Here is a 16,043-nt window from a genome sequence, read left to right on the forward strand (position 1 = left end):
ACTAAGTGATGATTTCAAATCATGAATTAATATTTTACATTTCTAAAAACAAAAAAAAGATAAGGAATTATTATTGGATAAATATATATAAAAAAACAATTCATCATTTAATCTGTTGTTTTAATTTTGTCTTTTGACTGATGATTCAGTCTGTAAAGGTTTGCTCTATAATTGTGTTCAACAAAAGACTGTAAATTAGGAGTAGTATCTAAATAAGCATTGGGCCTCCTACTGCTCCTTCTCAAATAACACTGTTATACAAATGTGAATTTTTGTTCTTGTACTGTATATGTGTTTGAGATGAATAAAAAAAAAAAAACATATCTCACAGCTGCTTCAGGTGGGAGGAGAAGGGCAGCAACTCAGTTTCTTTATGGTGAACCTGTCAGCGAGGAGGTTTACTTCAGAGTTAGTTACCATGGAAACAGATAAGACTTGTTCGCTTTCTGCAACAGAAACCAAGAGTTTTCTTCAACTCAGGGTGAACATACTTATTGTTTCAACATAACCTGCCAGGTATGCTGCCCAGCAAGCAGACCCTGATCACATGACCTCAGGGATCTGTTTGCCACATATGGCTGTAAAAGTTCACTGATATAATGTGGAGCCTGAAGCAGCATTGTGCACGTTAACACCAGAACTTTGTAGTGTCCTCTGTAGTGGGTTGGCAGCCAGTGTAGCTGAGCTAATACAGGTACATAAGGATGTTAAAGTACTAGTTAGGAGCCATGCAGCAGCGTTCTGAACAACTTGAAGACGTTCCAGAGATTTCTTCTTGAGGCAAGAGAAAATAGAGATACAGTAGTCCAGCTATGAGCATATAAAAGCATGTATGATCATTTCCAGCTGTAAACGTGACACAATAGTCCTTATCTTAGCAATATTGTTCCCACTTTGTTTATAAATTGGCTTCTGTTTATAGAACAACACTGGTAAACATGAGTAAACATTACAAGCAAACAGAACACTTGGGGGGCATTTAGACGTCTATTGGAAAATGTTTTGTGTCCAGTATTAATCTGAGATGTTTGCAGTGTTTTCTAGTCTTTAGATGAAGTCCATTTCTCCCATTTCCAGATAAAGGAGGTTCATTTGGTCCTCAAGCTGAAAGTCAACTTTTCCACAGCAAAGATTTCTTTAACTTTATCCATCCACTGATTAAGGGTTGGGGGATCCGCCTCATGCCAGTTACTTGTGACAGTTGTTTTAACAAGTCCATAATAGTATTTTATATAAATATCAGTCCTTTTCCAAAGCATTGTCTTCCAGTACAATAAAATACAGTCATACCTTTATGAGGGATCTAGAAACCCAAATTCATGCCTACAGTTCTACACACATCTTCCCAAAAGGCTGTAAGTTTTGGACATAGCCAGAAGATATGGGAGTAATTGGCGTTGGGGTTTCTGCACTGCCTCCAGCATTGTTCCTGTGACTGGGATGGTCTGCCTTTACTGTGGGTGGAATGAAGGAAAGAATAAGGTTCTTCCAACCAAATATCCTCCACCTCTTCCAACTTGTGAATGAGTGCTGTGCTCTCCACACAGAACACCAAACTTCCTGTGATTTATTTCTGCTTAGTTCGTTCTCCCATTTTGTTTTGATATGGCCTGAGTTATTCCTCCTTTGGATCCAGAAACCCTGGTAGATTTTAGAGATCATTTTAACATAACATTTAAAATATTATACATTATTTTTCATGAAGCTTTGATAATGTTCTTATATATTTTACATATCTTGGGCCTCTATCAAGTCGTAAACCTTCTGAATCTTCCTAACTTTCCCCCCCTATACGGCGCCCCTGCTCTGGCTGCCCAAACCAATTCCTGCTGTTTACAGCGTTTTACTTTCCTTCCTTTGCTAACCTGAGTGGAGACCTATGCTCATACTGCAGCAGCTGCTGCATTCAGGTACACTTGGACATCTGAGCTTCACTGTGAAGACTTCATCTTACAGTTGATGTTTGATGAAAATTGATTGTCTTGGCTTAGAGGGGGGGGCACCTGGGCTGGCCAGTCTTATTGGAAGGGTGACCTGTGCCCCCCCAGGACACCCAGCTGCACCCGTCCCTGCTCTGCTGACCCGATCTCCTCAGACAGCTCATTCCAGAGTTTCGGGTCTCTGAGCACAAAGGCTGCATCACCTCTGGTCTTCATGTCTCTGGGAGAACTAAAAGTCCTCTGGCAGAAGAGCTCAAACTTCTAACAGGCTCATCTGGTTGTAGAAGGTCTGATAAAGAGGAGGCTGAATGACCATGGAGGGCTTTAAAGTCAACAGTAAAATCTTAAAATCAGTTCTAAAACATACTGGGAGCCGGTGCAAAGTAGTGCTGGGCGATATGGTCTATAACTGATATCCTGATATAAATTTTATTTTATCCTGATACACGATGTGTATTTTGATGTTTTAAACTCTCTAAAACAGTTTAATTGCTAAATTCAACATCATTATGAATAAAAAGACACCAGTAAGATTTAAGTAAACTCTGCTAAATTTAACTTCATTATTGTTTTTCCTTTTCAACAAACTTTTTATCTTTCAGACATTTTATTATATTACGGGGCACCACAACCCCCAATATCAACCCCAGCCTCTCCTGGAAGATCTTATTTGTTTACTTTATTTTCTATATTTACTCAATATCTTCTATATTTATTCATTCAATTATTTTCGATTAAAATATTTTCTTATTTTATTATTTCGGTCATTTCTGTGTTGCATCAGATCACAGCAGAAGTATTCTAAGGTCTCCTTTCCTCTAGAATGACTTTATTTTTTTACTTTTATTAAAAAGACCAAACAGCCTGATGTTACTGATCTTATTCATTTAAAAACGTAGATGTAAGTGGTTTTTCAGTCTCAGCTCAAACTTTCTACAAATGAAGGATGTTTAACATCATCTGTAAGTACATTTCAAGTCATTGCTGTTAAGTCTGAAATACAGTAACTGACGACGGACATTACTGCAAAACCAGACCGGGATAGTTATTGTCAACTTCATCCAGCAGTGCTTTAAACTGGCGATCATTTAAAGCTCGGGCAACAATAAAGTTAACCACCTGAATGACTGGCGACATCACTTCATCAAGCTGCTTGTCACACATTTGCCCACAAAGTGACTCCTGATGTAGAATGCAGTGGAAACTGAGGATGGGTCTATTTTCCTGCTCACAAAGAAGCGCTACAAATGCTCTGTTATTTCCCACCATGCACGGAGCACCATCAGTACACACAGAAATAAGTTTATCCATCGGTAGATTTTTTTCTTTAAACTCCATGAAAGACTTGAATAAATCCTCTCCTCTCGTTGTTCCTTTCAGCGGCAAAACAGCAAGACTTTCCTCACTCAGCGTGTCACCTGCAACGTACCGTGCAATAATACTGAACTGGGATAAATGACTGATATCTGATGATTCATCCAAGGCGAGGGAAAAATATCTCGCTGCATTCATGTCATTCACTTGTTTCTCTACTTGATTTGACATCATTATGGTACGATCATGTACAGTTCTTGCTGACAACGGCATATCTTGTCTTTATCCTTAAAGTTATCAAAAAGCTCGTTGGCGACATCAATCATGAACGCTTTGGCTTATTCACCATCTGTAAACAGCTTCCCGCTCCTCACAAATGCTAAAGAACCAGCAAAGCGAGCCGAATTCCAGTCACCTTGTCGGGCCCACACACGGAGCTGCTGCTGACTAGCCTGTACTCTGGACCGTAGTTTCTGCTGTCTCCCGCTGGATATTTCACTGCAAATGTGGCATGGCGTGTGTCAAAGTGTCGCTTTATATTTAACCGTTTCATTGATGAAATTTTATCATTGCATATTAGACACATTGCAGAACCTGCTCTCTCCACAAAGGCAAATTCTTCTGTCCATTCCTGCTGAAATGTACGGTACTCCTCATCTGTTCCTCTTTTCACCATCTTCTTGGTTAGAAGGGTTCACTCTGGATAAATAAGCTTCCTAAAAATGAGGGAATATTACTTCTTGGTCTGAAAATGGCTTGAGCAGGCTGTTGTAAATGATCCACTAAAATGAGAGTTTCAGGGTTTCGGACCCTCCCACACACCGGAGTACAGAGAGGATTGGCTCTTTGCTGCACGCCACGGTGAAAACTTGTGGATGAAAATATACTGTATATATACGGTAGATTAAAATGTGTTGATTTTTAGTTTTGTTTATTGTGATGGCTTTTTCTGTTTCATTTTTATTTTAATCAAAGTAACAGCAAAATTATGGATTCATTTTTCTTTGAAGAAATTTCTGCTGATTCATCTGAAACTCAGATGCAGCCATAAAAAGAGCTGCATCTGGCTTGCGAGCCATAGGTTCCTGTTCTGAGTTATGGTTTACCATCCATGGTTGATAAACCAACAAGGGTAATTCAAGAACATTAAACTCTTACAGAAAACATTGACTAAAATTAAAGTAACGGCACCAGAATAAAACATTTGAAAATGGTACAACTAATGTTAAACAGAGTTGCTAAGTAATAAATCAGGTTTGAAATAGATGCAATAATAAAGATGTTCCAGATTATTTTAAGAAAAACAGTAATGTAAAAGTAGAAAATAGTAGGGTCCGACCTGTATGGAATTTTTAAGGCTGATGCCATTAACTGGCAGAAAAAACTTCACGATAAACTATCAATCAGACAATTAATTAGAAAAATATATAATGCATAAAATAAACTGCTTTTCGGTCGCTTAATACTTACACCAAAAGATATTTGAATTTTGGACAGTACAATTTTGTCTTTCACAACATTTTGTCCTTTAGTAGGCAGAAAAATTTAATGATCACCTATTAATCAGACAATTTATTTGAAAAATATATTATGCATAAAGTAACTTCCTTTTTGGTTGTCACAATATTTAGTCATTTTTATGTGTTTAATTTAATAAAGGAAACACAATATGCATCAGTAAAATTAAAACATGTATGTGTTAAGTTAGGAGAATTTGATCTGAAATTTGTTGTTACACAATTATTTTTACTGATGGAGCATCCAGGAATAGCTATCAGTTGTAATGATTGATTTTATCTTTAGATTTAGGCCATGGGTGTATGCCTTATACAACAAACATGATGAAGTTGGTAAAACATTATTATCAAGCCTTCTAAAGACCTTTTAATATCTGACATTTTCTTTGCCATGAAATATCTCATGACATATATCATATATGAACCAAAATAAAAACCAGATTTTCTCAAATGTCAAAAGATATCATCTTTGATTGAGCTGTATTTTATGTTTAATGGTCATAAATGGTCTGGCACTAATTGTAACACATAGAAAGTCTGTTCCAGTCTGTGTAACATTAGTAGTTTCTGACAAAGTAAAACTAGAGACATGACTTCATGATGGAGTCTGAAGACAGACTGAAATATTAATATGAAGTTTTATGTGCTGCAGTGAATAAACCTCCTCCCCTCGACATTCACATCTCTCTTCCTAAAACACACCTCAACCTGCAGCTGACAGAGAGATGAAGGGTCGTTCTGTATTCTCAGATATTTTCTACACGTTATTTCTGAAGTTACTGGCTACTTAGCTAATGCTATGCTAGTTGGGACAACCACAGCAATTTCCATGTAAAGTCTATGTGGAGGCTTGGCAAGGGGGCGTCGAGCTTTCTTACGTCGGCGTAACACACAGAACACGCTGAATGTTTTTTTTAAGCCAGAGATGGAAAATCTGAACATTGGCCGCTTGACGCGGGGCGTCAACCAATCAGAGCGATCAGCTCGCAGCTTCTGGAGGATATGTGGTGAACCCAGACACAGGGCTGAGATGCCCTACGACAGTGCTCATGCATGCAGCTCACTTATGGCTCGTGAAGCAGCCATTGGCTTTCTGAAAATGCTATCTAAACAAGTCATAATGATCCTCATCGGTGCAGTTCTCTCCACAAACAGCTGCAGGCTTCTTGCAGAAACTTTGCTGTCCTAACGGCCCTGACTGACCCTGTCAGAGTTGCCAGTTTTTGGTGATTTCAGCTGCACCGAACTCCACCAAAGAGCTGCTCCGTCAGTAGCTCCGTCAGAAAGCTCGATATGGCAAACCAAAAGGGCCAAAATTTCGCCACTTAATTAGCACGTTGGCATAATAACGCCATAAAATACGCCGCTTTTCTTCACAAAGCAGCGTTAAAAGCGCAATTTTTTAAGGCTAAAACGGCATAAAATACACCGTTTCAATAAACGCCGTAAAAAACGATGTTCTGTATAGTTCCTGAACACGTGTAAAAAGTGCCTTTTTCTGCCACTTTTACGGGCGTTAAAAACCGCGTTTTGTGCAATTACAACGCGTGTAAAAAACTGCGTTTTTTAAGATAATTATCCCAACCCCCTTTCTGAACTGCCGGTGAAATTGAACCGTAATCATCCCATCAATAAAGACTAAGAGCAGACATCACCAGTTCATCACAGAGTTCCTTTGCTGTATGAGTCGTTCCGATAAGCCCATTCTGGTGTTTGTTAAGCTGTCTGCTTGTGTACTTGTCTGCAATGAAATCCAAATGCACTGCCAGGAGACACGCTCCAATATTGACATTGACATACACATTCCTAACTTCGCATTTGTGGCTTATAAAACAACACTATAATGTGCAATAATTTTTTATTAAACTACCCGTGTGGTAGCGTCTCGCTCATCTGTACTAATTATTAATTAGCATTTTAATTACCATTTAGAGTTCATTTAACGTCTTCCACGGTCACTAAAGAAGCAGAGGATGGCTTCAGTCTATTTGTATGATGAGTTTACCTCCATATTAAGGCACAGAGCTGGGATGCGTTTCTGTATTTATAAAAAGTGAATGTGTCGTGTCACACACTAGGCAGGATGCACAGCAAACTATAAAACACAAACATATATATGTATATATACATATACATATATATATATATATATATATACATATACATATATATATATATATATATATATATATATATATATATATATATATATATATATATGTATGTATGTATGTATGTATGTATGTATGTATGTATGTATATATGTATACACTACCAGTCAAGTTTGGACACACTTTCTCATTGGATTTAATGGAAAAGTGTCTTCATACAGGAGTTCCACAGAGCACAGATTAGAAGATATTTAAAAACATTTGCTCAGCTAACTCTGGACCAGTCTTTGAGAACCGTCCTGGTGCTCATCTCATGTAGGGGCTTCTTTTCACATGATCTGAGTGCAGGGTGGGTGGCTGAGTGGAACTGGGGTGATGGTTGCTGCAGCAGTTTCTCCCTCACAGTGGCTGAAAAAGTCATCGAGCTGTGTTGCCACAGTCTGATTGCTCAAATAAACTTGTTGATTTACCACAAACTATTTTATGCCCAGCTCTCAACATGGTGTTCATTTCATTCAGACACAAAGAAATGATACACCAAACCGATTTATCAGAAATCCCGACGCTGCATCAAGTAAAACAAATAGAACAGATTTTGGTATCTAGAGGGTGCTCACATCTCAGCTGCAGTTAAATTAGTTGAACACTGACAGATGATTGTGTGGGAGAGCCCTTTTGGCTTGCTATAGCTCGATGCCCCCTTGCCGCGCCTTCACATAGACTTTACATGGAAACCTGTCGCTCTTGACGCTCAACTTTAGCAATGCAGTGGAAATAAAAAGCTGACCGATGCAATGAAACACCAGCACTCATCATTATACATGGCAGAGTTAAGCTGAAACTGGAGACATGCCGAGTCATTAATTTCACAACATTATTATAAACCTAGCTGTGGACAAGCTCCACTCAGCCCAGCGCTGTAATGTAACCTGGATGTAGCTTCCACTGTTGGACAGACAGGGGGATGACTGTGGGATTGAATGGAGTCAGAGCTCCATCTAGTGGACAAATGCTGCAAGGACATCATTCTGCACAACTCCAAGACCTAAAAGCGTTTTCTATTTTATGGTAAATTAAGAATAAATCAATGGTTAATTGGCTAAAAACAATGGTCGATAGTTTTGAAAAGTGTTAATAGTTGTGGATTTAAATAAGAGTGGAAGAATACAACCATAACTTTGTTGATATGAGACCATGACTCACACAAAACATTTCACTGCAGGATAAAGACAAGTTTCTCTTTGGTCACATAATCAATACAAAAATATGTTACTATACGGAGGGACTAAAAACGATGTTATTGACATAGTTAAGGCATTTAAAAATAACGAGAATGCTGATATAAACCAAATGAATATAATGATGATTAAAGAAGTTATTGATGTAACTGCTAAACTTCTCACCTATATTTCTAACCAGTCGTTCATGGTATTGTTCCAGATCACATGAAGATAGCAAAGGTTATTCCATGTCTTACAAATGGTAAAAAGCATCTCATGGGAAATTATAGGCCCATATCTATTCTTCCTCAGTTTTCTAAAATTATGGAGAAACGTTTTGTGAAACAATTTGAGATTTTTTTAAAACATTATTTCGTCAACAACAACATGGACTCTGAGAGAACCGAACTACAACATAAGTCATGAAGAATATGCGTCAGTTCTGCTTTGGATAATAACACATGTTCAACAGGTATATTTATTGATTTAAAGCGAGCCTTTGACATGACTGATCATGGTCAACTACTGAAATAACTTGAGAACTCTGGGAGTCGAGGTTCTGTTCTTTCTCGGATTAAAAGTTATCTAGATAATCATCAACATGTTCAACTAAAAGCTTCAGTATCTGGACTGAAGAGCAGAACATGTGGAACACCACAAGGTTCTGTCATCGGTCCAAAACTTTATCATTTTTAAAAACAATATTTGCAACTTGTCTGACTTGTTTAAATGTGTTTTATTTGACAACGACAGAACATCAGTTTGTTTAGAAAAATAATTAAATGAACTTTTATTATTGACAGAAGGATTAAATTTATCCAAAATCTGGATTGAGATAAACAAAAAAATTAGAGCTTAAAATATATCAGAAAGCGAATGTCTGATATTTGGAAGTAGCCAATTGCCTATAATTTCCACCTGTTGTCGATTCCATTTGCACAACAGAATGTGAAACTGATTGTCAGTCAGTGTTGCTTCCTAAGTGGACAGTTTGATTTAACAGAAGTGTGGTTGACTTGGAGTTACATTGTGTTGTTTAAAGCTTGTTCCACACTCCACAAAAAGCAAGAACTGAGTTTTTTCTCTCGAGGCTGCAAGAACAAGAAAAATCTTCTTCGTCAGGTCCATATATCCTCCACGAGAAGCACGTCTGCAGCGGGGAGGGATCACTGCGGGGGGCGATGTCTGCTTTATGTGCCATGAACCCGGTTGTTACCTCCACCAAGGAGGTTGTTTTTCCCGGCGTCTTCGTGCTCAAGATAATTTAAAAGGTTACGGACGGATTTGTATAAAAATTTCAAGAGATGTTGGAAATGTGAAAACGAAATAGTGAATAAATTTTTGTGGCGATCCGGATCACCGTTTGGATCCAGGAATTGTTTAAAAAGGATTCTTTAACATCGTGCTTGACGGAGGTTTCCGCTCTCCGAGAGCTTTTCTAGTTTCATATTTAACGAGTAACTTCGTCCGCGGCAGGGCGGGTCGTGCACGCAGCAGGGCGGGTCGTGCACGCGGCAGGGCGGGTCGTGCACGCGGCAGGGCGGGTCGTTCACGCGGCAGGGCGGGTCGTGCACGCGGCAGGGCGGGTCGTGCATGCGGCAGGGCGGGTCGTGCACGCGGCAGGGCGGGTCGTGCACGCAGCAGGGCGGGTCGTGCACGCGGCAAGGCGCGTCGTGCACGTGGCTGGGTCCGAGTGTTTTAATGCCATCATGTAAAAATGTTCCTACTTTCTCACCACCTCGTTCAGCTGTTTTAACTAAACAATCTGTTTTACCTGCAACAGCAAAAACGCGTAAGAACAAAATGATGTCATTTTCTTCTTGGGACCTCGAGAGAAAGAAAAAAGTTCTCGCTTTTCGTGAAGTATGTAACAAGCTTAAGTGTTTCCCTTATGTTTTTAGAGCAGTGTATATCAGAAAGCAACATCATGATATTTGGAAGTCAGGAAGTCACTTAAAGAGGAGAAACTAAAAATAGATGGTATTGAAACTGAAAGAAGTTTGATGATAAATTTCTAAGGGTTGTAATAGACTCTAAATTAACTTGGAAGCATCATCTACATTATATTAAGGCCAAAATATCAAAAACAATTGTTATTTTGTATAAAACTGAAGTTTAATTGACAAATAAAGTTTTGTCTATAATTTATTGTACCTTAATATCCCGTATGAGACTGACTGTGTTGAGCAGTGGGGCGGCGCCCACAAGACAACACTTAATGACATTGTTGTATTACAGAAACGTGTCATACGCCTGATAAATAACGCTGAATATTATGATCATACACATCCATTGTTTATTAAATCACTTCTCATGAAATTTGATGATTTATGTTTATTATAAAACAATCCAAATTTTATAAAAAATATTAACTAAATATTCTTCCAGAAGGTGTCCAAAATATTTCAAGCTTCAGCAAACTAAATATAACTTCAGAGATTGTTGTAAATTTATTCTTCCAAAATCCAGAAAAGATGAAACAAAGATGTTGGTCTTGTTGGGGGGTTCAACTATGGAATAAACTTAGTAATGAGATTAAAAAATGTAATTTCATATTTAAAAAGAAAGTTTACCAGTTTATTTATGAGAGATGTGTAACTGCATGAACTTATTATCTTTACAAAGGTCACATACTGTATATGTAGTACATTTGTTTTTTGTTGGTATCATTTGTACAAAACTCATCTGATGTAAGTGTATACTTATATATGCATACAAGCTTTCTGCTTCTGCCTGTTTTGCTCTTTCAGTTGTTGATGTATAAAGAAATGAATTATCTGTGACTGAAACAAATAAACTACACTTCTTATAAAATGCATTTTAATGCATTTTTATTGTTGTTTGTTAAAGATCAAAATGAAAACTTGATTCATCATCTTCTATTCCTGAAGACTGAAACATTTTCCAGACAAACAAACATTTTGGTTGTGATTCAGCTCCATATTTCTTATCTGATGTGTCTCAACCTACATTCACACACAAGCTCTTCACAGCAACTCTGTGCTGTGAATAAATAAAGCAGAAGAAAGAAAGCCAGCAGGTAAACAGAGCAGCATTTCTCTCCAGTGATGGAGCATCCCTGCCTCTCTCCTTCATGGCTGTTCAGTCATCATCCTTTGTGTCTGTGTTTGGATCACCTGCACAGGCTCGTAGCAGTTCACCTTCTCAGCTTCTCTTTGGCTGCAGAGCTATGAAACACTGACTCTGCTCCACATTTTCACACATTTCTCACCTGATGGAAAGCTGCTCACACACACTCACCACTTCCTTCCATCCACTGTTACCTAGCAACAAGTTAGGTCATAGCTTCACTTGATTTCATTTTCCAATCATGTGATTTTCCTTCAGATCAATTCTTCTTTGTATTTTCCTTTTATCCACTTAACAGGAACATGTGTTTCAGTGTGAACTGACCTTGTGGAACAGAGATCATTTTTAATGACATGAAAGTCAACTGAGAATGATTTCTTTGAAATGATTAGTGTGACGAGGTTTTTGGCTGGAATATGTCATTATTAATGCATGTGAGTGAAGATAAGTGCTGCTGGGATGAAAGCTGTTTTCTAATCCAGTTAAAGATGCTTCATTTCTATCAGTGATGGTGGGGAGTTGCTTCATATCAGCTGATTCATTATTATATGATCATTATTTCAGCCATAGATATTCACTAAAGCTCAACGTCTAGAAGCATCAGTCAGTGATTATATATTAGTTTCTGTCTGACAGAATCAAAGTCTTCTGCTTTTATTTAATAAATCATCATTTTTTATGAACTGAAACACTGAAGACAAATAAAACATGGTGTCTGACCTCAGAGTCTCCAGTCTGCAGTGTGGACTCTCCAGAAATCCACAAAGATCTTTAACACCAGCCATCATGTTGAAGTTCCAACTTAGATCGAGTTCTCTCAGATGAGATGGGTTGGACTCCAACGCTGAGGTCAAAGAAGCACAGCTGATCTTTGACAAACTGCAGTCCTCCAATCTGAATAAAGAATAAAAGCTGTGAGCTGAAGCCAACAGGATGCAGGTTAAAACAGTCCAACAGAAGCAGAGAAGAAGAATTCTCATTAATATTAATGACAACATGCTGCTGCTTCAATAAAGACGTAGAGACTTCAATCAGAGTGAGTTCTCTCAGCGACAGACATGACTCTGATTCTACTGGCTGAACTGGATGAAAAAAGACTTGAGAGTGTGATAATGGTGACAGGACACACACTGAAACACACGTTTCCATCACTGCAGATGTGAGCGACAGCAGATTGTCAGCTTGGTGTAAACGGCCTGTTAATGAAAGCAAACACTGGACTAATTAGCACATCAGTCCAGATGTTGCTTATCAAAGCTGTTTCTGGATGGAGTTGAACTGGATCACAATGTTTCTTTACATACAAACTGGTTTCACATTTCACATCAATGTTTTTATAACCTGTTTCAGTTGAAATCTTCAGTGTTAAGACCTTGTTTTCATATTTGACATTTTTTCTTTCAGTTTCAGATTTTTATGTTCACTTGAAACTTTTGTCTCTGATCTGAGCTGCAGGACGTCACCTGACAGTGTTGTTGAATCCTGATAACAGAATAACAGAAGAGGCTGAATGGACTCCCTCCTATCATGCTGCCTTCAGGAAACCTGGGAACTACAATGATTTCTTTCATACTTCCTTTATTGAAATGACTGAAAACAACCAACAGCAGTGATAAAATGGCTCTCAGTTAACTGTAATGTGTTCAATAAACTTTTATAAAAGGAGAAAATCTGCTCCAAGAAACAGCAGTTTCTAGAAGTAACCTGCTCATTTGTGACGTTTTAACGGCAAAGAAATGTTAAAAACAGCAAAGCGACAGAAAGATCGATTAAAACATTTTCATGTAACAACAAAATGACATGAGATTCAATATGATCATGGTCTATTCATAAAGACTGAAATGTTGTTCATCTGGAAATGAAACTAAAGCTCCATCAGTGTTGCGATACTGAACCACTTTGTCCCTTTAAAAGATGCACATTTGCAGGTGAGTCACTGCGAGTCAGTAAGGACGGCGCTCATACATATACACACATACACGTATCTCTGACAAAACTATCATTTCTAATTTCCATGTCATGTCAGTCGAATCGTTTTTTAAAAAATAAGTAAAATATGTGATCCTCACTGTGAACATTTCTGCTTTAATTTAGTCATGTTTACTTTTTAAAATGTAAACAATCTATTTTAAAACTACTTGTTTTATATCATAGAGTCAGATCAGTAGGATGTAAATGTGGTGGAAATTTCATATGTTCCACTTCACTTATATTAACTTTATGTAGAACTTAATATTATAAATTAAATTTCATTCATATTCTGTAGATGGTGGTCTGCAGAGATGGATCCATGCTGGATTTTACATCATACTGGACCTTGTAGGAATAAATGTCCACATCTTCAAGTAGTGCACTGAAACCCAAACAGCTGGAAGGAGTTTCTGCAGCAGCTGACAGAGGAACATCCAGCTGAGTTTACAAAGGAAAACATCCAGCAGGGCAGGTGGAACAATGTGGACTGAAGCACAATCCTCTAGAACAGGGGTGTCAAACTGCAGTCCTGGAGGGCCGGTATCCTGCAGGCTTTTGTTGTCTCTATGCTCCAACACACACCTGACCAACACTCAAACAGGTTGACAAGAAGCTGCTGGATCCATTGATTTGAATCAGCCGTGTTGGTGGAGGGAAACAACAAAAACCTGCCAGATTCCGGCCCTTGAGGACTGGATTCTGACACCCCTGCTCTAGAAGGATGAGGCACAGGTACGGCGAAGCAGGAGGGACAAAAGCCCCAAAACTCCGACTGTCAGCTGCACTGCAAAGCCGTGTGCAGGTGCTGCAGGAGCAGAGACGTGATCTGTGATGGCTGGACTCCTGAAGAGTTTACTTAACCTCATAGTAAATCCTGTAGGTGGTCATGGTAACATAAATGATCTCTTCTTCTCTTCATATAGCCTAACCTAGCTCTTAGTGTCATCATGTCTGTGTGTTCTCTTTGACTTCAGGTTTATTCATCCACGTTCTGGTTTTTACAAACACTGCGGCTCAGGGGCCCGGCCAGGAATTTTGGGCCCGATGAAAGACGATGACGTAGACCCCACCACTTGATTACAAACTTAGGATCTTTGTATTTGCTGCAACTGCTTCAAGCTGATCAAATAAATTTTCAGGGTTTGGTGGAGGTGAGGATCCAAATGCAGGAACAGACCCAGGCATGCTGAATGAAGAATTTTTATTCTCAGAACTCAGAACTGAACTGAAGGGAAGCGAACACAATGAACCAGCAAACAGAACTGAAACAAAGGGCTACAAATACTGGGGAACCAAACAAGAAACAGGTGTAGTGAATGAAACTAACAAGACCAGGTGAAAACTATGAACAAAGGCTACACAGGAAACAAGGCAAGGAGACTGAACAGGAAAAAACTACCAAACAAAAAACAGGAAACCAAAACTGAGAAAAACGCCTGAAACTTCATATCATGACATAAAAAGCTTTTCATGGGAATAATAAAGATCTGTGGCTAAATCACAATGTACATGTCTAACTAGTCTATTTTAATATTGACGGTCACTTTAATACAGGCTCAGTGTTTCTAATCAACTATCCAGTATCCAGTGAAACAATTACAGGGTATTTATTTTCTTCATTCTGATTATTTTGTAATTAAATGATTGATAATTCATGATAAAAAGAATAATATTCCCACAGACTCTCTGTAATAATGCTAAAGGCATGTCCCTGAACACACCGATGCTCACTGTCATCACTGGGACAGGGAGGTGAAACTGGGACTAGAGGAGATACTGGGACAGGAAGGGGGCTGGGACTGAGCTGGCTCATTTGTGTTTATGTGATAATGAGACAAGGTGAATTAATTTCATATAAATATATGGGTTAACATTTACTAGCACTTATTAAATGTTGGTTAACTCTCTGAGGTCTGTGGTGTTTTCCTCTCGCCTGGTCTGGTTGCATATGAATGTTTGTGAAGTCTCCGCCCTGTGAACTTTCTGGCTTAAAAGTTCGGCCTCTAAATTAGGCGCCTGCGAGCTCAGACAATGAAGAGGGTGAAGGTAAGTTAGCAGTAACCTGTGGATAACTAGCTTATTTCACTGGGCAACAGGTTCATTTCAACCGATCACAAACTAAAGAGACAAGAGACCTTTCTTGGAGAAAAACTGGGTCACATATTGGAACCTCTATTTTTCTCTCTCACCTCTCTTGTTTCATTTTGTCCTTTAAAAAAAAAAAAGATTTCCTTTCTTGCCAAGTTGCACTGCAGGAGAGTGTAAACGGCTCTTACAAACTGCTGCTGCTGATGAAATAATGCCCTCCGATAGGACGGGACCAAACCATTTCATGCACTTTCATGGTGTTTGGTTAACATTAATATTCATTTTTTGTTTATCAGTTTACTGCTGAAAAACAAGTGAGAACATAGAGGTCATTTATTTTAATGCTATATTTTCTTATAACATTTAAAATATTATACATTATTTTTCATGAAGCTTTGATAATGTTCTTATATATTTTACATATTTTGGGCCTCTATCAATTCGTAGACCTTCTGAATCTTCCTAACTTTCCCCCCCTATACGGCGCCCCTGCTCTGGCTGCCCAAACCAATTCCTGCTGTTTACAGCGTTTTACGTTCCTTCCTTTGCTAACCTGAGTGGAGACCTATGCTCATACTGCAGCAGCTGCTGCATTCAGGTACACTCGGATATCTGAGCTTCACTGTGAAGACTTCATCTTACAGTTGATGTTTGATGAAAATTGATTGTCTTGGCTTAGAGGGGGGGGGGCACCTGGGCTGGCCAGTCTGATTGGAAGGGTGACCTTTCCCCCCCCCAAGGACACCCAGCTGCACCCGTCCCTGCTCTGCTGACCCGATCTCCTCAGACAGC

At 38.8% G+C, this 16,043-nt stretch overlaps 1 protein-coding gene across 1 annotated transcript in view; it reads right to left on the minus strand.

The window, feature by feature from the left end:
- LOC306770758 (NACHT, LRR and PYD domains-containing protein 12-like) overlaps nt 1–16,043 on the minus strand; it is a 190,626-nt gene that overhangs the window by 32,416 nt on the left and 142,167 nt on the right. The window contains exon 13 of the mRNA XM_079259682.1: nt 11,913–12,086. Within this exon, the coding sequence (XP_079115808.1) occupies nt 11,913–12,086 (174 nt within the window). The remainder of the gene's footprint in view (nt 1–11,912; nt 12,087–16,043) is intronic.

This window comes from Telmatherina bonti (genome assembly GCF_933228915.1).
Source record: "Telmatherina bonti genome assembly, chromosome: 20".
Classification (NCBI taxonomy): domain Eukaryota; kingdom Metazoa; phylum Chordata; class Actinopteri; order Atheriniformes; family Telmatherinidae; genus Telmatherina; species Telmatherina bonti.